The sequence below is a fragment of the Mixophyes fleayi genome, chromosome 2 (assembly GCF_038048845.1).
Source record: "Mixophyes fleayi isolate aMixFle1 chromosome 2, aMixFle1.hap1, whole genome shotgun sequence".
Classification (NCBI taxonomy): Eukaryota; Metazoa; Chordata; class Amphibia; order Anura; family Limnodynastidae; genus Mixophyes; species Mixophyes fleayi.
Genome location: NC_134403.1, coordinates 243192284 through 243215862, shown reverse-complemented (window position 1 = coordinate 243215862; position 23579 = coordinate 243192284). Strand labels below are relative to the sequence as shown.

Here is a 23579-nt window from a genome sequence, read left to right as displayed (position 1 = left end):
CAAATATGAATGATACAACTTAAGTACATTGCATAAATATAGGAGTACAAATTTCCCAATGATGAATGTACATTTGTATTGACCGTAAGTTTTTCAACATTTTTGTAGCCTGTGCCTGCTTTGGTTACATATAAACATGAATTTTATTAAAAGGACACAACAATGAATAATCATCCTAAGGTCACTCAAAAAATTAGTAGTAGTAACGTTAAAAATGCACAGCGGTGATGTTCTGAGGAAAATAGCAACCAATTGAATCTGCCCCAGAGAATTATTGTTACTAAATATTATCAAGGCATAAAAACAATGTTGACTCCAGGGAGTAAATAGATTAACATGTGCTTTATGCAAGTCGCAGACATTCCCGTGCAAAGTCGCTGAATATCGGCAAGTTACAAAAAGCACAGGTTAATACTTTTATCCCCAGGTGTTTGACTAGTCATTCAGCCACCTGAGGCAGCAACTGAAATTGCACTCTCCTCACATCTTACACAAACTATTAAATATTTAAGGATAGACAATATACCAGTGCCTTAGTAATACCACTGTAATAAAAAGGGACAGTGATACAGTATGTCTAACTTTCTATTACTGTGGGGTCAGGCCTTATGGTCTCCCCTAATCTGTGGGGAAATGGGGTTGAACAGAGTGCAGCAGAGTTCATCAGTGGACATTACCAGCATCCTGCAGTCTCCTCCTCTCCACATAGAGCTTTGTGAGCATCTGAAAGGACCAGGAGAGCCATCTGACCACTTCTACCATACACCAAAACAAGTTAAGAGATGGCGATGGCAAGTCTGTCATTTGCTAGTCTTTTGAGCTGACTCCTGCAGTGATGATCTGCAAAGCTCTGCTGCATAGCTTGATCAAATGCTAAGGAAAGTAGATCCCAGGTGCCCAGGCTGGGTGGTTACTATGGGGGGGTGGGGATTAGTCACTGCTGGGATCGCTCTACTGGGGAAGACACTTCCCTAAGGAGTTGCTCCCTCTGCTATCCTCTTTCCCTCTGCCCTACTGTTTGCTTTAAATCTATGTGTTAACCCTCTCTGCCCCTGCTGTCTGTACGTCACCCAAGTGTTTTTAAACAATTGGATAGTTATCACATTTATAGCATTATTGTGAAATATTCTTAATATTGTTATTGTGGGGTAACTCACTACTGTCCAACTGTACAAAACATTGGTGTTAGTGTATAAATAGACAAATAGTGTCACTTTTATTAAGTTGGAACCCACTCATTTGTGCTTTTGCAGGGCAGGGCAGGGCAGGGCAGGGCAGGGCAGGGCAGGGCAGGGCAGCCCCCCCCCCTTTCCCTCCAAAAAAATAAATAAATAATTCTCAACATGTTTCTGCACCTGTCAAAAACAAATTAGAACGCACACAAAAAATTAAAAAATATTTTCAAGGATCATACACATGGGTATTGAAAAGTAAATAAATGTTGAAAGCATATTCAAAACCTTTTACTTTGACCGTGCTCAAAAACAAAAGGGTACCATGTACTTTACCAGCTATGAATTATATATTTTACAGTGGTTAAGTTTGCAAATGCAGCATTTGAAGTGTATGCTTGTCAGAAAGTGTGCACACTTGGGTCTATTCGCTTATGTTATTTATTGAAGCCATGGAATCAGAAAGCATTTACTAGACTTCGTTGACATGCATTTAAATGTGCGTTGAAGGCTTGATCTTAACGCCGTTGTGTACGAGGCCTTAAGAAGAATCACTCCCAATATCAACAGCTATTAAAATCAGACAGAAATACAAGTCATGACACTAAGCATTATAAAATGAGTCATATTCTCCTACACACACACACACACTAGCCCACACTACCACTGACTTGTAATAATTAGTGGATACACATTTTCATTACTCATCCCAGCATGGACACAGCATGTACCTTTCCGCTCATATCTCCAACGCAAATTAGGGTTAATTTGCAGTGTCCTATCCTAGTTACTTTCTTAATATATAATTAGAACTCCCCAGTAGTAGTGATGCTGTGCCTGCATCACAGTCTCTCTCACCTCTTTGAGAACAATTACAGTTCATAACAGTAGAAAAAAAATTCCATCTGTTCAAGGTTTCTACTAATGAAAAGAAAGTTGCAATGATGTGCAGATATTTTGACACCATACACTTAACATACAAATGAAAAGGGTTCAAACTGATTTAGTAAAGAGAAAAAAGAAAAACACTATTTCCACTTTTGCCCACCCAAAGTATATTTACCCAGATCTTGTATTAGCAGCCCTAACTATATGAGATGGATAGCGCCACTGTTTTCAGCTCCGCACTTAAGGTAACAAAGAAGGGAGAGCATTAGAACAGGTCTGGACATGTCATGAGCATCAAAATAAATTAATGCAAAAGATCCAAATTGAGCATATGTCACTGATGCACAAATATATACACACACTCAGAAATGGAGAGCACTTTAATTGTTTTTTTAAGATGAATTACGCAACTGCGCACCACTTATGGCACTTCTGGTCAGATCCCCCACCTCATAGGTCACCAATAACAACGGCCATCAGCCAAGCCCACAGTGCTTTGGGGGTCAACAGATCATGTAATTTTTTAAAGCAAAAACATACTCAATCTGTATATCCTGGTGGTGAATCAAAAGATGTCTAGTCAGTAATGTTCTTTTTAGGACGAATACATCAAAAGTTAACAAAAACAGAACAAAAATACACCATATCCTCACACAGTAATAGAAATGCATGGTGCATCCTAGCATAGACTTTTATATTAAATAAAATAGAATAGTTTGTGGTGTGGTTTGATAAAGTGAATTTTTAAGTCAAAACAATTTCTGAATTAAAAACTTGTTTAACAACATAATGACTATAGAATTCAGATAAACTTACTATTCATTAGAGAAGTTACAAACTCCTCTCCACCTTCTTTCTTAAATAATGCAAATGTGTCATGCTGTGGCAGTTGATTAGACAAAAGAAGTGCCTTCTGAAGTTTTATTCGCCCTTCCAGAAGCTGATCCCAAATGGCTGAAAAGCACACATAAAAAATAGCATTAGTCATCTGAAGCTTCCACACTAAAATAAACATGTAATACTTTAAAAACAAACATACAAAACAAAAGCACAGTAGGTTTGAGTAGACCTACATCAATACATTAAGGGGTCTATTTAACACTGATGGGCACAATCATAGAATGACAGGGGGGAGATTCAATTGACCACATTACCAGTGAGAATAATGCTGCCCGTGCACTATTACCATTACTACGATAATAGTGTGCATTATTACCGTTAGTACGACAATTTCAGCGCCGATTTTTGCTCACAGCTCTGAGAGCTGCAAGTAGAAATCCTAATTAAAATTACTGTACCAACGGTAATCGTGCGTGGGCTGCACTATTCTCACGAGTAACACGGTCAACTGAATTCAACCCACAGAGTTCACTTGTGCAGTAAAGTCAACTCTGGCCTCAGGAGAGGAGCAAAGAGGATGCTCTCTGGTGGGACTGCACTCAATTGGAAAAGGCAAGTAATAACATCCCGAGATTGGGTTAAGTTTAGAACGCTTGCGTCAAAAACCCAAGCTTTTTGTCGCTTAAAAAGATTGAGTTCGCAATCCCCATAGGGCCATATGGGGAGGGTGCTAAACATCTAGAGGTAGGTTTAAAGCCTTTGTTAAGTAGGATAAAGAGTGAAAAGAGCATTTTTCTGGAGCTTTTGCTGGACTTTAGGTTCTCGATTTGGTACATGCTTTTCTTGCAATAACTGTTGAGAAAAAAAAATTACTGAACTTCCTACCACTGTTTTTATTGTACTTTTTTTTTTAAAGTAGGCAAATACAGGCTTAGAAACATTATTAGGTTATTGGGAGGGGGGGGGATGTGGATTGGAGGAGATCACAGTTTTGTTCAGATTAAATGTGCTTCACTGACTGGCTAACTTGGTTTGTAGGTTTAAAACATTTTATTTTTACAGAAACAACAATAAATGTAGCTCTGTTTTATTAAGGCCTGGAGGCGGAGGAAGTCTAATTAATATTGCAAAGTTAATACATACAATGCTGACTAAAAAAGTGAATGTGGGTTAAAGACAAGTGTTGCACTGCAAGTTTTATGTGCTTATCACACTAAGCAGCCTATTTATCAATTTACGTATACTTTCCCCAATATTTTTCGATTATCTCAAATGTCCACTGTCAGTTATTTATCATTTTCATTTAGATGGGAAAGCACAGCTGAAAACTAGCTGTCCTGGCAAAGAAGTGTGGTTTGCATCACTGTAGAGCACTGCATAATGCTAGATTTTGCTTATAATCAATATTCTTGAAAATAAAGGATGGTGGTTTCATATGATTTCCTACAGCTTCAAAAGACAGTCACATCTGGGCACTAGCCAAAATTAGAAATCGCATAATTAAAGAGAGTGTGTCTGAACCATGGGGCGGTGCATTATGTATGGTGAGCCAGCAGGATTACTTGTCAAACCTGCCGGGATGTGTTGGCTGCAGAAAATTAATGATTTAATTCTTTAAAACAATTACCTTCCAAAGACACCTTCAAACGAACTAATAAAAAGGATTACCTTTTGAGTAACTCACATTTTTATCTATTGTCATGATCTTCACCAACTTGCACAATATTATGTAGTAGCATTTAAGATAGCTTAGCCAATTAAACTTCCATTACACACAGCAGATGCTAGTGCTTTGGAGGTAAAGAATAAATCTGTTTCATTTGTTTAACCAGACAAAACAAAAAAGGCACCCACTTTAATTTGCTAGAAAGCAAGAAGGCAACAGAATTTGGAGACAAGTCAAAACCTGCAGTTCCTGTATGTCACCCATCACATTCAAGGTCATGGAGATCCATACAAATGATAGACTACTTCTGTTTTGGCACAGTTAAATAGCCTTGAAGCCATATGTATTTTAATGTAGGCAGACTGCAAACATCAATGATGTTAAATATGTATATAAACAATTCTGAAAAAGTGATCATAAATGTGCTGCAAAACAATTTCAAAACAAAGTTGGTATTAAAACCGAAAAATTTACCCAAAATTTCTAATTAGACTATATAAATTCAAAATAGTGACAGTTGCCTCCTGCTTTCTTTCCTCACACAAGCTACTGGACACTCTTCAGTCAAGCTTTCAATCCAACACTCTACATCCTACTTTTACTGCATGTTTTTTTTTTTGTTTCACCTCTCCTCAGTTTCTTCTTACAGTTAGTGTACTCTCTGCTTTTCTCTATCTATATTATACAATTTTCTTGGAAAGCTACAAAGGTTTGGATCTATGCATAATCTCTATTTGGACAATAACTAAATTTATAATGCATTCCATTTTAGATTTCTCGCTGACTGTGTTGGAAAGCATTACTGAATGTCTTTTTTGCCATTTAATCCTAAATGTCCTCTCATGTCTCAAATTCAATCTTTTAAACTGAGCTGCTAATATATAATAAAATAATAATAGTAATATTTAGTTAATATTTAGCCTACCGAAGCTACCCTACTTGACATTTCTATGTTTCTGTTGTAAGGGTAGAATTGGATGGATTATTGATTTAATATCTATCATGTGCTAAGCTTTAGATAATAATATGCTATAACCTTAAAAAAATAAAATAGCAGATATCGTACTCAGAATGAGAAGAGAAACAGATTGAAGCCTTGAAAAATGTTACAAGATGTTATCAGAGAACATGAACAACTCAAGGACGCACTGCTGAACGTTCTTTGTAAAGTAACAACAAGACTGGTAGCAGAATGCCTGAGAAGATAAAAGCATAAATAAGAAAGATTTGTTTAAAAGTTGCAGAGTACGCATAATGTTCAATTAGCGTGTTTTCATAATCTACCGTCTTATAATTGGTTGTTAAGCTTCTATACCTCTAATATTCTACTGTATAAATAAAGACCCTGAAGTAAGCTCTGGTTGGAACAGAATCACTCAGCATTATATCATACATGTGTTGGGCGTTTTTCTGTTCACCCCCAGACTGAAAATCAATGAATATCTGACTGACATTGAAGGTGATTGATAGAAGTATCAGTGAACCCCGATACCCCAACACTGTTAAACAACAAACATTACCCTTCAAGATTTCTGCTCAGGAGTTGACTTCAAATACTCTGGTCTTTTGCTAGCCAGGCATTCTCATTTAACATCTCTTTTGAATGCAGCATCAATTTATGTTCCACACAAAGCTTCATAAACTGCTACCCCACTCATTTCCTACATTGGTTTACTTTACCAAATCCTATAAAAAATTCTTCAAACATTCAAAGTCATTAACAAAACCGCATAAACATGCATCTTTTAATTGTCTCAAAACACCTCCAAATTTGACCTCTCTGCCGAAGATTTGCGCCTCACATCCATACGTGTTACAGGTATTTTTGGGGGGGGGGGACTACAAGACTTATCCCTGAACTCTTCAGGTAAACGTATCAAAGTCCCAAAACACCTTCTGAGCCTCCCTTGACTATTCTACCCATTTCACACATTCCACCACTCTACACAGTTCACTCAAACTTACAACCACCCTCTGATCCCAAACCAACACTGCTTTGTGATTGGATCAAATAGTCCCACGTTTTCCCACTGCATTAATATTCACTATGTGGTACATAACCTCATATCAAAATCTTAATTTCTTATAGATTGAAACCTTCAGAGCAGGGCACTCTTACCTTCTTCTGCCAGTCAATACCAATAATTATTTTACTAGTGTGTTGGATTCCAATTGTAAAGTGCTGCGAAATATGCTTGCTGCATTGTTACACTTTTACAGAGATTATCAACCGCTTGTGTTGTATGATTTCCCATTATAAAATAATTATGTACCTATACATTTTTTGTATCAGTTATAGTTGTGGTGTAGAAAAATTCATGCAATGCTGACCACACAGGTACATCCTCACGCTGAACAAGATCCACTTGATGGGCGCACAAGTTGAGCAGTCGGATCTTTCAGTTTTACAGGGTTTTGTTAGTGCGGTTGGAAGATAACCACACTCATATGCCGCTAATTTTCTTACCACATTAACCAACATGGTAGATATTCTGATCTTTATTTTTGAAAAATCAAGTTCCTTAATTTTTCCTTACTGGTACTTAGTACAGGAAATTAATCTTCTAAATAGTAACCATTTAGCAAGACAACTATACAATGCTTCCCATTAGTCAGGTTGCCTATTTATGGTCATTTCCATAGTCTGAACATTGGCTAAAACACCTCAAAACATTCTGATACGTTTGTATACGTGAACGGTCAGGTAAACATCCATTAGAAGCAGAGATAGTTCAAAGTGTAAAGTCGTAGCAAATAAATATTTCCCCTCAATTACATATTTATAAGTGGCAACAAAGCTAATCATTTTCCTGTAACTACTGAGAAGACCTGTGTAAATAAAATGATGACTCTCGCCATATAAAGAGAAACTATGCAAATTTCCAAAAACAACCTGTAAACAATCCATAAAATCATTGAAAAGATATATTTTATAATGCCCATGTACTATGTATTTAAAAAAAGAAAACCAAATAAAAAAAAAGAATGCCTGGCCAAAGACGTAGTATTTTTCTTTCATTTAATTCATAGGCCTAACTGCAAGTTGAAATGAAAGATTCCCCATTCATGTATGAATCTACAAGATGCATCTGTACTTGAGTTGCACACATCCTATAATGAGTGTGTCCTTAAATCTAGCGTAAAGATGCACCACCCCAAGCCCATGGGGTGGTGCATCTACAGATGCAAGTCGTACAGATGCAAGTGCATCAATTTCACAAATTCACTCACATGAAAATCTAAAAATCAGTCCCATGGTGTACAAGGCATAGGCAATAATAATATAAAAAAAGCATAAGTTAAACAATTTGACATAGGTGAAGTGCAGTCAATATGATTGCAAGACTAAAGTCATTATAACACACAGTTAGTGACTACGACTGGATCACTGATATAACTTTTTGTATCAATTTATTTAAAGGAAATAGTGCAGGGCGCTGATTTATATAAATTGCCAATGCACTTATTTTTAAAATTGTGTATGTTTTGATATAGGGAAATCTTTAGTTTCTGAGACCAAGGGAAGAAATTTGTCTCTTGTTTAACCTTGCTATAGGATATGCCTTATTTCTGATGTATATATCTGATACAATGAGCCTTTGTTTACAAAGTCTTTTGTGTATTGGGATGTGTTTAGTATGGAAGTGTCATTGTTTGGGATTTGTATGGTTGCTAGTGGAAACCTCCAATTAGGCATATGTGGAAAGGGAGTCTGATAGCAGGAAGTGCTAACGAAGTTTTGTGATGAAGTGTCATGCCTGCTCTGGTCAAAGGCACAGCAGGGGGTCGTTACTGTGTGACCTTTTGTCCAGAGTGAATTTCATAGATGCAATGCATGTAAATCCATGTTTGTGTAAATAGGGTACATCCTGATGCTAAAATTAGCCTGTGTCTGAACTGTATAAAAGGCACTAGCTTGTATTTGTTCTTCTGATTTAAACATCTGACCTGATCACTGGTACCTCTAACCAGTGAAGAGCAAATAAACATCACTTGTTTCAAAGACCTGCTTGAAAACATCTTAAATATTGCTGTATTTCTGTGATCTGCAGATTAGACCCAAAATCTAATTTGTTCTCCAGCTGTCTCTGAGGTTTGGACCCAAGCTTTTCCAGTACCACTGCGCTGTCTGCTACTCATGCAGCCCTGGTCAGTGTGATAGGCCAGGGGGGGGATCCATCCACAGCTTCCCTGATTCATAGTAAGAGGTCAGGAGTAAAAGCCCAGGTACACCAGCAACGAGATACGCTAGCAGCGTCAGTTATCCAGAAGAAACCCGGTTCTGGATGCCGATATAGGAGTCCAGTGGTGGCAGCTCGTGTAAGCCCCTTCTACTGCAGCAAGAGGGCGCATTTGGGATAACGAAAGGGAACGGTGGCAAAGTAAGCCCAGCCGATTCCCATCAAAAACATACCGGGTGGCATAGGCGGTCTATCCTGTCACAGTGACTTATTAAGTACACCTGCTCGCTAACACAAATATCTAATTAGCCAATCATGTGGAAGCAACTTAATGCATGAGAAAGCATGCAAAGATGGGACAAGAGGTTCAGCTATTCAGACCAAACACCAGAATGGGAAAGAAATGTGGTCTACTTGGCTTTGACTATAGAATGACTATTGATGCAAGTCAGGTTGGTTTGAGTGTCTCAGAAACAGGTGATATCCTGGGATTTTCACACACAACAGTCTACAGTTTACAGATAAGTGTGTGCAAAACTAAACATCCAGTGAGCAGCAATTTTGTAGACAAAAACGCTTTGTAAAGGAGAAAGACAGGAAGCTGACAGGAAGGAAAGTGTAAATCAAACAACCATGCGTTAAAACTGTAGAATGCAGAAGAGCATCTATGAATGCACAGTGCATCATACCTTGAGGTCGATAGCTAAAGCAGCAGCAGATCCTACAGGGTTTGACTCGTGTCAGCTATGAAAAGGAAACCAAAACCGGACAACTGAAAATCGGAAAAATATTACTTGTTCTGATGACTCGATTTCTGCTGCAGCATGCAGATGGTAGGGACAGAATTTGGTGTAAACATGAATTTATCCTGTCTTGTATCAATGCTGCATTGTGGGGAAGGTGTAATATTGTGGGGAAGGTGTAATGTTATGAGGAATGTTTTCTTGGCACACATTAGGCCCCTTAATATCAATTGACCACTTTTTAAATGCCTTAGCTTATCAGAGTATTGTTGCTGACCATGTGCATCCCTTCAAGGCCAAAGTCTACCACACTCACCAGATGTTAATCCACTAGAACACCTTTAGGTTGTGGTGGAACGGGAGCATGACTCGACAAATCTGCAGCATGATGCCATTGTGTCAACATGAACCAGGATTTCTAGGAATTGTTTGTTAGGTACACCTTTCTGGTACTGGGTGCTGCAAAGTGTATATCTTTTATTAACAAAGAAAAACTAAACACCAGCTCAAAGGGCAAAAAGACAGGAAATCGACAAGTTATGTTGATTGTGGCCATTTTACTGTAGGCAAGCCTGCAGCAATACAAGTATATATGGGCAGCACAGTGGCCTAGTGGTTAGCACGTCTGCCTCACAGCGCTGGGGTCATGAGTTTGATTCCCGACCATGGCCTTATCTGTGTGGAGTTTGTATGTTCTCCCTGTGTTTGCGTGGGTTTCCTCCGGGTGCTCCAGTTTCCTCCCACACTCCAAAAACATACTGGTAGGTTAATTGGCTGCTATCAAAATTGACCCTAGTCTCTCCCTGTCTGTGTGTGTGTGTGAGTGTGACAGACCCAGGCCTTATATTGAGAATATCCTGCCAACCCGGTCTGTCCTCAGTGGGCCAACTGAACAACCATGGCCCACTCTGTTATTTAATGCCGCCCGGTGGCCAGATCTGTTATTGCTGTGGTGTCCAGAGAGGGAGGGGAGAGGCAGCTCACAGGAAGTGGGAATCAGCTGTGGACCCTGTGACATCAAAAAGTAGTGGAAAGGTTAAAAAGAGTAGGGTCAGGACCTTATCTAAAATCAGGAGGGGGTCTCTCCCTGTTTGCTAACTATTGTTCTAGCAAGTCTGCAACACAGTCCGAATGGCACCATCACCGCAGGGGGGAGACCACTGATGTCATGCACTATTTCCACCGCTGTTACCACCCAAACTCTCCACACCACCAATCAGAAGAGGACAATGAGTGGGGGGTTGTGGAAGGGACAAAAGGGGAGCTGTCTGGGGGAGGGGGGGGGAGTTGTTGGAGAATCTTGAGACAGTTGGAGAGTAACCGTACTCTCGCAGGGCCTTAAAGGAATGCTTAAGGCAGGAGCTTCTTGACAGAGATCGGACAGTGTACCTCTAGGACTATTGTTAATTACAATAAAATTTCAAAGCTTTTTTTTCTCACAAGAGATTAGATTAAAGCTGGGTACACACTACAGGTTTTTCACCCTAACACGATAAACAGTCATTCGTCCGATATCGTATTAGTGTACGCTCCAACAATAAACGATTATCGCTCCAAAGCATATCGGGTTGTTTGATTGAGACAAAAAATCTCAGTCAACGATGGAACGATAATCGTTCCAATTCTGCAGTCTGTATGCCCTCACGACCAGCAGCGTCCATAGATCTCTATGGAGCATGCAGAGTCACGATCTTTTCACCCGATGGTTATGACAGATGTAGAGCACAGATCTGAAACTAAATCTTGTAAAATGTGTACACATAAATAGGCATGCTGATCAGGACTTTTCTTTTTCCCCAGTCGTAGGTACAATTGTTAACAAAATCACATTGGAAAAAAATTTCTGTAGTGTATACCCAGCTCAAACTTTAGAAGTACAAAATATACCACTTTTGTACATCAACTTATGGCATAAATGATAAATACAAAATAGTTTTATGGACTGGAGGATAAAAGATCTCACATATGAATTACCCAAAGGAGTTAAAGAAAAAAATATATAAATATATGTACACAAGTACAGTTACAATGTTCTTGTTATAATTCCACAAGACTCATGTGCACACTAACAATTCTCACAGCCCCCACACCTCCATCTGTCTCACTAACCTTCTCAGCTGTACATAGAAATGCCTTTCTTTCTGATAAGTCATTTGTTTAGAGGTAAAGAAAATGGAAGAAAGGGGAAGAAGGGACCTTAGAGAACCATTCATGGCTAATGAGTGAGTAAATAAACGCATTTCCTCCTACAGAAAGGTCTTTACTGTAGATAAAAAAATGTGACTTATGGTTACAATTTATTCCTTATCAAAATACTCTAGAGCAATCCTTTCCTCCAGAAAAGGGAACGCTTAAGAGCAGTTCAGAGATCCCATTTAGTCTGGTCCTCCATTTTGGTGCCCTGTGACGCAGCATGTGCAGACGAACGTGGTCTGTGAACGGGACTAAATTTTAATCATTACACCAGATCTGCTCCTGTAGGAAGCAGACTGGTGTTCCCCAGGTAGCCAGACCAGTGCTTTACTTATACCATGCATAGTGCATTGCTGGGACCACAAAGAAGATAAGCCTACTACAGAAAATACCAAACACTAGCTGACCTACCAATAGCAGAGACAGGAAGAGGCGCAGGGGAAGAGCTGCCTTATAAAGTGTCTGTGGCCCTTTTACTTAACCCATCTCAACCCAAGCTGTAAAGGGAACTTACCCATTTTAATGGATAGTAAGATTCAAGATGAAGAATATTTTCACAATTACTTCCTTGTACACAAAACAAATTGAGAAAGAAAATGTTTAGGCCTACTCTAACACCACTCGCATTTGTGTATGTGCTTCTATCAGTTAGTAAGGTGATTTGCAAAATACAGTTTTAGTTTTTTCCACTGACATTTCAGATTCTCCAAAAGACAAGCCGATATGTTTATGAAGTTGTTCACTTAAATAAAACACAAGAGAAAGCATCCAGCCATATATGCTGCAAATTAATGATTATTTTGTGGTTGAAATGAGAATGTCTCGAAAACGGAGAACCCAAGACGGATAAAATATCCAGATAATGACTAGTGAAAGTATGAATAGAAAAACACCCAACTGATTTGCAAAGTTCCACTACAGAAACCTTGTTTGCCAAAGATATTGCTATTACTTGTGTTGAGTGAGCACCGGAACATTAGTACCATACAACAATTACTTTGTACGTTGTATAATCATTTCTTTGACCCATCTCTAAATGTTTTGCAGTACAAACTGGGGCGTTGCTGGGAACTCAGAGCAGGTAAGCTCCTACACTACAGAAAATAACCCACTACATGCCCTACCTATTTATAAAAAAAAGAAAAATACATAGGGGAAGTGGAGGAACTAGCTTATAAAGTATGCAGGTTTTTTAACCTGTCTCTACCTAAACTGGAAAGGGGAATCTACATCCAGAGTTATGCCTGCTATTGAGAGGTGAAGAGGAAACAACTGTATTGCCACCAGAAAACATATGAATGATTTTCCAATTTATCAGTTTGTGATTTGACACACAAATCACAAGTCTGTTTGATACCACAATGCAGGTCCAAAGAAATATCTACTACTTCATTATTGGCTAGTCTGTGTCCTTAGCTTAGTAGAATTAATGCAATACATGCTCAGTCTAGTCAAATGCACCAAACTGCAAATCATTTATACAGAAGCATTGTAGCACAAATTTTTTGCAGCAAATTACTTATTTAATATCAGTAAAAATAGTAACTTACCCATCTGGTTCTTAATGCTTTGGCCCTTAGCAACATCTGTTGACACCTTTTCTTTCGAGAAGGTCTGCACGCCACCATCTTGCAATTCTGAGCATTCCATTGCATATTTGCCCCCATATTCTTCATGGGTTTCCTGTGAGCTGTGGTGGCTGCCATCATCTAAAAGTTTGTCATTGTAATCACTCTCTTCTGTATCTGCTCCGTCTTCCTTACTGCTCCCTAATTCGTCAGCATCATATGAATCACCCTGTGATGCCTCTTCATCTATCAAAACACAAGAACATATTTCACTGTCTCACAACTAAAAGTTGTATACATTTAGAGCATAATCAAATGAGATGTTCAATTTAAGATTAAATAAATCACTTGCTACAATACCAGATTCTAATAGACATGTATAAAATGCAGATTAAAGGGGACCGGGATCATTTTTGTTCAAATTACAGCACAGTGTACTTCTATATCTTAGTTGGCTGTGTATGCGTCTCATTTTGTCAATATGTTTGTCTTCTGATCGGTTTTAGTTCCCTTATGTCCCAATTGTATTACATTAGCACAGTTAGTGATTTGCCTGAGAATTTAACAGACAGCAGTTGCTATGCAAAGGAGTAAACTCCTGCATGGTAGGCAACTGCTCCCTCTCTGTCATATAGGCATTTACCAATACACACAAACAAGCATAAACACACAGGACCCCAGTTTTCACCCTCAAGCCTTCACATCTGATTCCTTTCTCCCAGCAGTACTTAAGCAATAACTAAATCCACTGTACCTCATCCCTCATTGATGACAAACTAACTATCAGTACAGGGAGGAGGCAATGGCTTATACAATTTATCCAACTACATTAAAATTACAAGCCCCACAAAGCCCTGTACATTACAGTATGTCCCACACTTGCTACAACCTTGGAAGACGACTCCAAAACTAGGAGTTATTAATCTTATGGGGGGTATTCAATTGTCAGCGTTAACGCTGAAAAACTAGCGCTCAAAAAATATTACCGTTTATACTGTAATATTGCGCGCGAAAAGCGTTAATACGGTAGTTTACTCACGGAATTTCAGCTCGCCGCTCAGGGGGCTGCGAGCTGAAATTCCGCGAGTAATTACCATATTAACGGTAAGATTTTTTGAGCGCTCGTTTGTTAGCGTTAACGCTAACAATTGAATACGCCCCTATATGTACTACCATACGCCTCACAATGTTGGGGTCATGAGTACTATTATGACCCTATATGTGTGGAGTTTGTATGTTCTCTCCATTTTTCTTGGGTTTTCTAAGAAACTCCAAAGACATAGTGGTAGGTTGAGCGTCAATATAGGATTGTAAGCGCCACTGGAGCAGGGACTAATGTGAATTTGTTATTCATTTAATATGGTCTGTAAAGCACTGTGTAATATGTAGGCGCTATATAAGTAACTTAAATAATTAAAAGAAATGCAAAAGTTGGGGTCTATATACATTAGTGGGTGTGGCTTTGTAAAATGACCAGCATATCAGGTTATTAAACTTAAATATACCAACTATGAGCTTCCACACAGTTACCATCCTGTCTAAAGCATCCCTTTATAGTTCTAGCAGCAAAGAGGTGTACAAAAAGGAAGTTTGGAGGGAATAGGATTGAGTGAAGAGGTTGTAGGGTGAGATGATAAAATGAGTGCAGAAACTTTGTCTTCAATTACTGGAGATAATTAATTAAGGGTGGATTGGGTAGTGTAGGTAAAGTTGGGTAGAGTGAGTGGAATTTGGCATGAGGAAATATCTCGTCGAATGGTGTCAATTTTGTCTTTTGAAATAGGTTGAAAAATCAAGGGCAGGAAGGAGGAGGTGGTGCAGACGGGCAGAGAAGTGAGTTGAAGGTGGCAAAGAGGGGACGTGGGTTAGAAGACTGGGTGGATATTAGAGATTTGAAGAATGTTTGTTTAGCAATTGAAAGGGCAGTGCTGTAAGATGAAAAGATTAATTTATAGTGGAGGAAATCAGGATAGGTACGAGATTTCCTCCAGTGCCACTCTGCAGTGCGGGAGAACCTTTGTAGGTAGCGGGTCTATTTGATGTACCATGGCTGGGGTTTGGATCGTTGGAGACTATGTGTAGTAGCTGGATCTGCATTGTCTAGGGCCAAAGTGAGTGTTTTGTTATAGAAAGAGGCAGCCTGATTAGGACAGGACAATGCAGTCATTGGAGAAAATAGTTGCTTAAGTGAAAATGAGAAGTGGATTGGGTTAAGAGTACTTTGGTTTCATTGTGTACGTGTGTATTTGGGTGCAGGGGGAAGGGCATGAGCCAAGTCGAGGCTGAAGGAAATGAGATGAGATGCCTGAAAGTCCGTCCTGTCCCATCTTTTTTGTTTTGGTTTTTTTTTCAAAAGGAAGAAAATTGTATTTGTCCCAATTAAAGAATCAGTCAAATCCATCAACCACTTGGAGCAGGGAATCTCATTTGCATCAAACAGAAAAAACATTATCTGCCTATAAATCACCACATTTGAAGCCACAGACATGGATTGGGAAATGGAACCTGAGGGTCATCATACCATTAAAAGTTTATAGCGCTTAATATCCATTGACCCCCAGGCCTTAACATTAGGAAACAATGCAATGGCTTTATCTATGTCATATAACGCAAGTGGAAAGTCAAGAAACTATCTACTGTCTTTGGAGAATTAGGGAATGGAGACCGTAAAGGTAATTATTACAGTAGGTTCAGCCAGAATGGGTTAAGCTTTCAAAAATGCCTGGCCTTTAGGGAGGTTAAGAGCCAAGCATAACAGCAAGGGTGAATAATCAAATATCCCACCTGGGTCTATATTCCACTTCCAGTACAGCAGAAAGCGTTGTGGAAAAACAAGAGTATTATAGAGTATTTGGATGTCTTCTTTTCCATGAAACAGTCAGGCACAACTGGGCCACTAATTGAGCAAAAAAATGCCCCCTTCTATCAAGAACATTTTTAAAATCCTGTAGGCAAATATCTGGGGACTCAGGTGAGTGAGAAATAAATTCACCAAAGTTTTACAAAACATCTCCATTATCTGAAGGTGGAACATAGACAGCCAATATTGTTATTAAGGATGAATTAATAACACCCCTGATAAAGTAGATCGCTATGTGTTTAAGTTTATCCAAAGTAAAAGCTAAAATGTGTACGAATCAAGACCGACATTCCTCTTGAGTATATAGTGTGTGAGGCACTGTATGCTCATCCAACCCACAGCTTCTTTAGTAAGTGTGTCTCTGTTAGACAGATGTCAGAATTATATTTATCTAGTTGATTAAGTACAAGGGAATTTTGGGGCCTAACATGAAGTCCCCTAAGGTTAGGGTCAAAAGAGTGCATTTCTTAATCACTATGGTAATTAGGTTTTGTGGAGCCCTGGGCTATGGTTATACATTTAAATACACAGCACATATTCAACTTAACTCCACATATCACACAGCCCCCCACTGCCACCACTAAAACCCCTAGACACAACCCTAAACACAAAATAATTTGATTTGTGTTAACCACTCCAGCATACTAAATCAAATATTAAAAATAAATAACCTTGCAGTCAACCATTTTGCTGAATCAAACTTTACAGCTGAAGTACATGAACTTGGAAAAGTACTGTACACTTGTAACAATTATTCTAATAAGGGTTTCTCTGTTTTACAAAAGCAGAGGGTAGACTCAGCAAATCCATTTTCACGATTAGCGTAGCAGAATAACCTGTGATAAGTCAATAAACTACTAGACCTACACACCTGGTTCAGAAAGATGGAGTAAATATTGTGGCATTTAACATGGTGTGTATCAGCATGGCAAGACAGATGAGGGTAGACCTCACAACATCCCAAAAGCCCCAAACTGGTATAAATCTTGCAGGTATATAAGTCTAATTGTAGCAGAGCTCATATACGTACTTCTCTAAAACATGTATGGGAAGGTCTCTTGGTGGATGTGGAAATATCTTTTCCACATCTCCAAAAAATTGTTTTAGTCTGCTTTTGCTTATTTAAAGTGAAACTTTGAACCAGTTCATTCCTAAATAAATTAAATTATTTATCTTTAAATCGCATAATGGTGGGAAAGGTATTGTGTATCAACACTTGGAAGACACTTTTCAGAATGTTACCGACTGCACAAGTAATGTTATTGTCGTATAGAGGAGTTGGATTTTTGGGCAACTTGAAACCCAAGTACATAATGGAGTGCTTAGTCCACTTTATGGAGATATATCTAACCTAGCAGAAAGATCTTGCTTCTCGGCTACATGGAAAGAGCTGTTAACATAATGAGACTTAATGGGAAATCCATAGCTTTTCCCAAATTCTTCAAATTTAGCAACGGAATATAAAGAGAGATTAAAAAGTAGTGGGGTCATAGGACAGCTCTGGTGTATACCTTTGGTCAATCTCGCTCTCATGCCATTGCTTATTTAAATTTAAAAATAGCTCATAAGGGGAGTAAAATAAGACCAAATGCTCTAGCATCTAGAACACAGACATGGGACCAGGGTACAGTATTGAAGGCTTTACTACACCGAGAAGAGTGTTGAGGGAAGCAGGTTGCAATGAAAAAAATCACTACCACCACAATAGATGTGACTACTCCATTTACGGCTTTTAAGCTGAAAATCTACAAACCCTAGTTGGTGATCAGAAAATAAGCAAATTAAAAAAATAAAAAAAAAGCAGCAATAAACCTTTAATACGGGTTTAGAAGCATTATGGGTTGATAAGAGGAGACTAGTCGGTGGTATTTACTGGATTTGAGAAGAAATGTGGCATGGGTATTATTACATTTTGGATAGTGAGTACTAGTGTGGTGAATCCATTTGAACTGTGAAAGTAAAAGTAGGTACTATATTATTTTGCAGGCTTTTGAAATATTCACCTGTAAATATATCCAGGCCAGGGTCTTTGCATGCTAGCAATAGTAAAATTAATTTTAAAACATTGCAATATCAGCATCCAGATTTTCCCTTTGATTGAGAAAAAGTCTTCGGGATATATTTACTAAAATGCAATTCTGAAAAACCAACCAATCAGATTCTACTTAATTATTTAGTACATCCTACAAAATGACAGCTAGAATCCAATTGGTTGCTAGAGGCAACATCTCCACTTTTTCAAGCCCGCAGTGTAGTAAATATTCCCCTTAGAAGCTTAGCTGTTTAGGTTGTGGACAAGGAATAATAGGATATAGTGAATACTGGAGAAATTCCTGTGGACTGCTGAATAAAAGGTACATGTCCAATTAGATGGGTTTTTGCAGTCTGCAAGGATCGGAGAGATGATATTGGCTTTCCAAAAGATGAATTTGCTCCCACCTAGGGGATTGGAGATGTTCTTGGGGACAGCATAAATTTACTCAGTACTGGATATTAAACTGTGTTAAAGTCCTGTCTTGCCAAACCTATTTTAACATTTAGCAGATGAGTAAGCAACACAATAGTAAAAGCAGATAATTGATATAATTTAATAATGCTTAAGAAAAACAAGCACTATACAATTAAATCTCACCATAATCTGAGAAAGATTGGTCCCCAAATTCAGCTTTCAAATCCTTCCGAGATGTTGCCTTTCCCAAATACCTTTTATCTGTATCAGATAGAAAGGTCACTGTGCTTTTTTTGAGGTTTCCAAGTATTATAGCATTATCCTCATCGTCATCAATTCCTCCTTCATCAAATTTGTCAACAACTTTGGCGGTGGTGACTGCAACAAAAGAAAATGTATGTAAAGTCAATGCATAAAGTCAATGCTAATGCTGGAAGGGTATATTAAGAAAACAAAAACATTGTACAATTAATTTTTGCAACTTATTAAAGAGTTTCTCTCCCTAAATGTAAACTTTGTCTGTGGGCAGTACATAATAAAATAATAGTACTCACTTCCAGCCACCCCTCTCTACCATTCAAATGTCAGTACCTGTGTGCACACCTGGCTTTGTGGAAGCTAGAGCAAAGGGTTGCAGATAGACTTCAATTAGTTGACATGAGCCTCTAAACACATTTTCAAAAATAGTCATGTGTTGAGGTGACAGGCTGACCAACTATAGTTTATAGTGCAGTGTGCTGCAACCTGCTTCAGTACAGTAAGATTCAGTGAGAACACAAGAAGTTAAAGAGTTAAAGTTAACAGTGCAAATGAAAATGTCTTCTATTCAGATAATTAGACAGGGCTGCACAGCTTCCTATTCTATTCCTCAATAACCATTAAGATTTAATTTTCCTTTACAGTTTATGAATATAAAAGTTACTCACCGCCCTCTTTCCACATACATTCAATTTTGACTAGTCTTATATTTGAACCCTATACTATTCTTAAACTATAAGTACACAACCACCATCGATCAGAGAAATACACCGGATAAAATATACACTATATAAATTTACAGCGAATTTCTGGTAAACAAACTTTAATAGATGTTAGATTTAAACCTATCACCTCAATTAGAGACGGTGATCCTCTTAATTCAGTCAGATTCCTCCCCTGCCGTTTCAACCACACGTGTCTCCAAGTAAGGCAGAATTCTGCACCTGAGAAAGGGGAGGGTCCCCCAAAACATTGTTCCTCATCCCTTACTTGTTTTGTAATTTCATTCTAAAAAAAAAAGCTCGTATGAGCATAAAATAATCTTAAATCCAGCCTTTGGTTTATAGCCTTATTTGCAGACATGTTTGATTGTATGAGGAGTTTCTTCTAGACTACTGCCTTATGGCTTCGTACAGGTCACAAATCTCAGCAACATGTCACATTATACAGTCTAACTCTGTGATACATGATATTTAGGTCACCATGCTGTCTTCCTAACAAATCACACTGTCTGGGAAAACCCAGATCACCCTTTGAGAAATGAGAGATAGAAAGACAGAAAGATAGAGATATAATTATATATATATATATATATATATATATATATATATATAAAACTTTTCAGGGGAAAAAAAAAAAAAAAAAAAAAAAAAAAAAAAAAAAGTCACATTTTCCCTTCAGTCAAACAAAAAAACACTATGGCTATGTTATGTCTGCGATACTAAACTGGCTTATATAAATATAGGCAAGCTCTGCCATTTGCTTGCTTAATAGGAAATTGACCATTTATAACACTCAACTGAGGCAAAATGGACATTAATTTTGGCAACAGAGGAAGCAAAAAAAATAAATAAAAGCAATAACATGAAACCAAAACACCTCTGTAAAATGTAGATACATTTGTGCTTGTCTATAACATTACAGTTGATACTGGGTACAAGGTCTTTTTTTTTTTTTCAGGACAGCCACATACCCACTGCCATCAAATTTGTGCCAAAACAAGAATGAAAATGGAACCCAGTGGTTTCAATGACCACATATCCACTTGCGATGTTACTTGCATTCAGAATGCTGCCTGCTCCATCGAATGAGATTAAATTAATGCAAGATAAAAGTCCTGTGGTCACATAATAAAACAATAACACACTTGATTTAAATAAACAGTGACTTCTGTTGACTTTCTGGGAGTAAATCATAAAGCACATAGGTCAGTGTAGGACCTGCATATAATGAGGTGCCCTTGAAGCTGGGATGCAGACTTAAATGTTTTGATCAAAAGATGAACAAATACCTAATGTTTTCATTTTGCTAGATACACACAGATATGCAGTGTTAAGGATAAGAGCTGAAAACTATCTTTTTGCCCTGGGAGTAAAACTGCAAGTTAAAATGCAACCCCACCTCCAGGCAAGCATTGCAGAAGCCACAATCTTGTCTCAAAATATCTCCCAACTCTACACCTCCGTTCTGCACAAGATCTAGTCTCTCTTCCACTCTCATCACACCCTCCCATTCTCGGTTACAGGTTTTTTTACGGGCTGCACCCACTTTGTGGAATTACCTCCCTCGTACAGTAAGACTTTCTTCTAGTCTTCAAACCTTCAAGCGTTCACTGAAAACCCACCTCTTCAGACAAGGTTATGATATTCCTCAACCACCATCTTAATTTCCCTAGATTACCCTATTACCATCCTGTAAACAGCGAACACAAGACAACAACCCTCTGACCAACATCGCCACACACTGCCCACTTAATACTTTTACCTTTACACTCTAGCTTGTCCATTGCGCAATATGATGTAGCACATGGCATTGTGTTTCAAACTCCCATTGTCCTATATATTGTAAGCTTGCGAGCAGGGTTCTCTTACCTCTCTGTCTGTATTACCCAGTATTGTCTTATTAATGTTTGTTCCCAATTGTAAAGCGCTACGGAATCTGCTGGCGCTATATAAATGATGATGATGATGTTGTTTCCAGTCACTCCATATTTTAATGTACAATAGTCTATGTGTTGTGGAATTCACTCCCCCCCCCCCCCCCTCCCCGATCTAATAAATAAATTGCCAGGGACATATATAGAAAATGAAGGTATTTAAATTACAAATAACAGAAAGCACTAGATGTCATAAGAAAGAGTTACTAATAATATTCCCATACATATTTATAACTGTATAATTTATGCATGAAAGAGGGGAAGGGAAGCTAGGTCCAAAATAGTATTCATCTACCAAGAGTGAAACAGCTTGGAGGGGAACCTGTAGTAGTACCTAAAACCTAAATAACCCAGTAGTCGTTAAGAAACCTAAAATATAGACAATGAGTGACACGAACATCAGAGGAAAGAACGAGGCTGAAGTTAGCTTCTGATTCGGCCAGCTTCTTATTCAGAAAAGCTTATTTTTAAAAGATTAATTCAAGTTGGATCAATGATTTCACATCAGATTAACACTAAAGGGTGTCCCTTATAAAAACTGCAATAGTATTTAGCCTGACCCAACAAGGTTTTGGGCATGAAATTAGGGGACAAAGTCACCATATTTGATCATTCTGAATAAGTAGCTGCAGTTTTGCAAGGGTTAAATGCCGTTGGGTCACCAATTTGACAATGGGAATCAACATTTATTTTTTATTTAAAAATCAACCCTTACTAAACTACAGATACTTATTCAAAATAATGAAAATGCTATCTGTGTCCACTTTGCCACCTGACTGCATGCCCAAAACATTGTTGGGGCAGGCAAAAAAAAAGGTGTTTTATATGTAACTGGTCACCCTATGTGGATGCCCACTATCAAATTGGTGGCCAAACAGCATTTAACCCTTGCAAAACCGCAGCTACTTATTCAAAATGATAAAATATGGTGACTTTGTCCCCTGATTTCATGCCCAAAATGTTGTTGGGTGAGGCTAAATACGATTACAGTTTGTAGAAGGGACCCCCTTTAGTGTTAATCTGATGTGAAATGAGTGATTCAACTTGATTTAATCCTTTAAAAATAAGCTATTCACAATAAGAAGCTGGCCGAATTAGATGCCAACTTCAGCCTCGTGTGGAAAGACCAGTATCAAGGTACTCTCTATGCTGAGTGATAAGAAATTATGTCCATAAATGCTATCATATACATACAACTTGAAAGACTGGGTAAAGACCCTGGCAATTTCCACGGATTACAAGGAATAATTAATGGATATATTATCTAAAACATAACAGCAACAATGCTGGAAATGCCAGTTAGGTACACGTTACTGCCACAGAGGGACACCGAACTATCAGTACTTTTACCCTATCGAGTACACTTATCGAACCTTCCTCAAAAGCACTTCACCATAATGGTAACTAATCCACCGGCCAATTCCTACCTTCATCATGGTCATCCTCGGGATCCAAGAACCGGGGTTGTGGATTTAATAAACTCTCCAACTCCAGAGACAAGGACGCCGCCATTTTCCACAGAACGCTGCTAAACAATACACCCTTTTCACAATTACGTCACTGACCTGCGCGCAAGACCTTCCGCGGTGATTTTTCAACAAGGCAAAAACAGAAACCAATGTGTTGCTGAGCGACGTTGTTATGGCTTGTCGTATGAAAGCCTGTACAGATTTTAAAACCTTATTTCTGATAGAGTTGTTTTTAATGGAACTCATAGTTTTTTTCTATTCATTGCTCATGCTATAAAAATCTAGAAGATTTAGCTCAGATCTGTGCCATTTCCACTTATTTCCCAACAAGTAGACTTATTTTCTAACAAGTATGTAGTGTTATCCTTAACACTGGATATCTGTGACTTGAATACTATCATTTATTTATAAGGTGCCACAGTGGTATGTCTGGGGGTGACTTGGGTGATGTGGCAGGGAGGGTGTGATAAATGTAATAGTTTATTATAATGTATGTATTATATACAGCTCCGAACATTGATATGTTTCCTGTGACCTGAACCTTAGATCTCACTAACATGTGTATAACATAATATTTCACCATAAACTCTGCTACATTTCAGTACAAATAACTGTGTTGCAACTACTTTTAATATG

At 38.3% G+C, this 23579-nt stretch overlaps 1 protein-coding gene across 2 annotated transcripts in view; it reads right to left on the bottom strand.

Moving 5' to 3' along the window:
* AATF (apoptosis antagonizing transcription factor) overlaps window positions 1-23017 on the bottom strand; it is a 118048-nt gene extending 95031 nt beyond the window's left edge. For both annotated transcript variants that reach the window (XM_075195715.1, XM_075195716.1), the window contains exons 1-4: window positions 22902-23017; window positions 18744-18938; window positions 13234-13497; window positions 2877-3014 (exon numbers count right to left, since the gene is read on the bottom strand). In XM_075195715.1, coding sequence (XP_075051816.1) covers window positions 2877-3014; window positions 13234-13497; window positions 18744-18938; window positions 22902-22986 — 682 coding nt within the window. In that variant the 5' untranslated portion in view covers window positions 22987-23017. The remainder of the gene's footprint in view (window positions 1-2876; window positions 3015-13233; window positions 13498-18743; window positions 18939-22901) is intronic.
* Window positions 23018-23579: the final 562 nt, after the last annotated feature.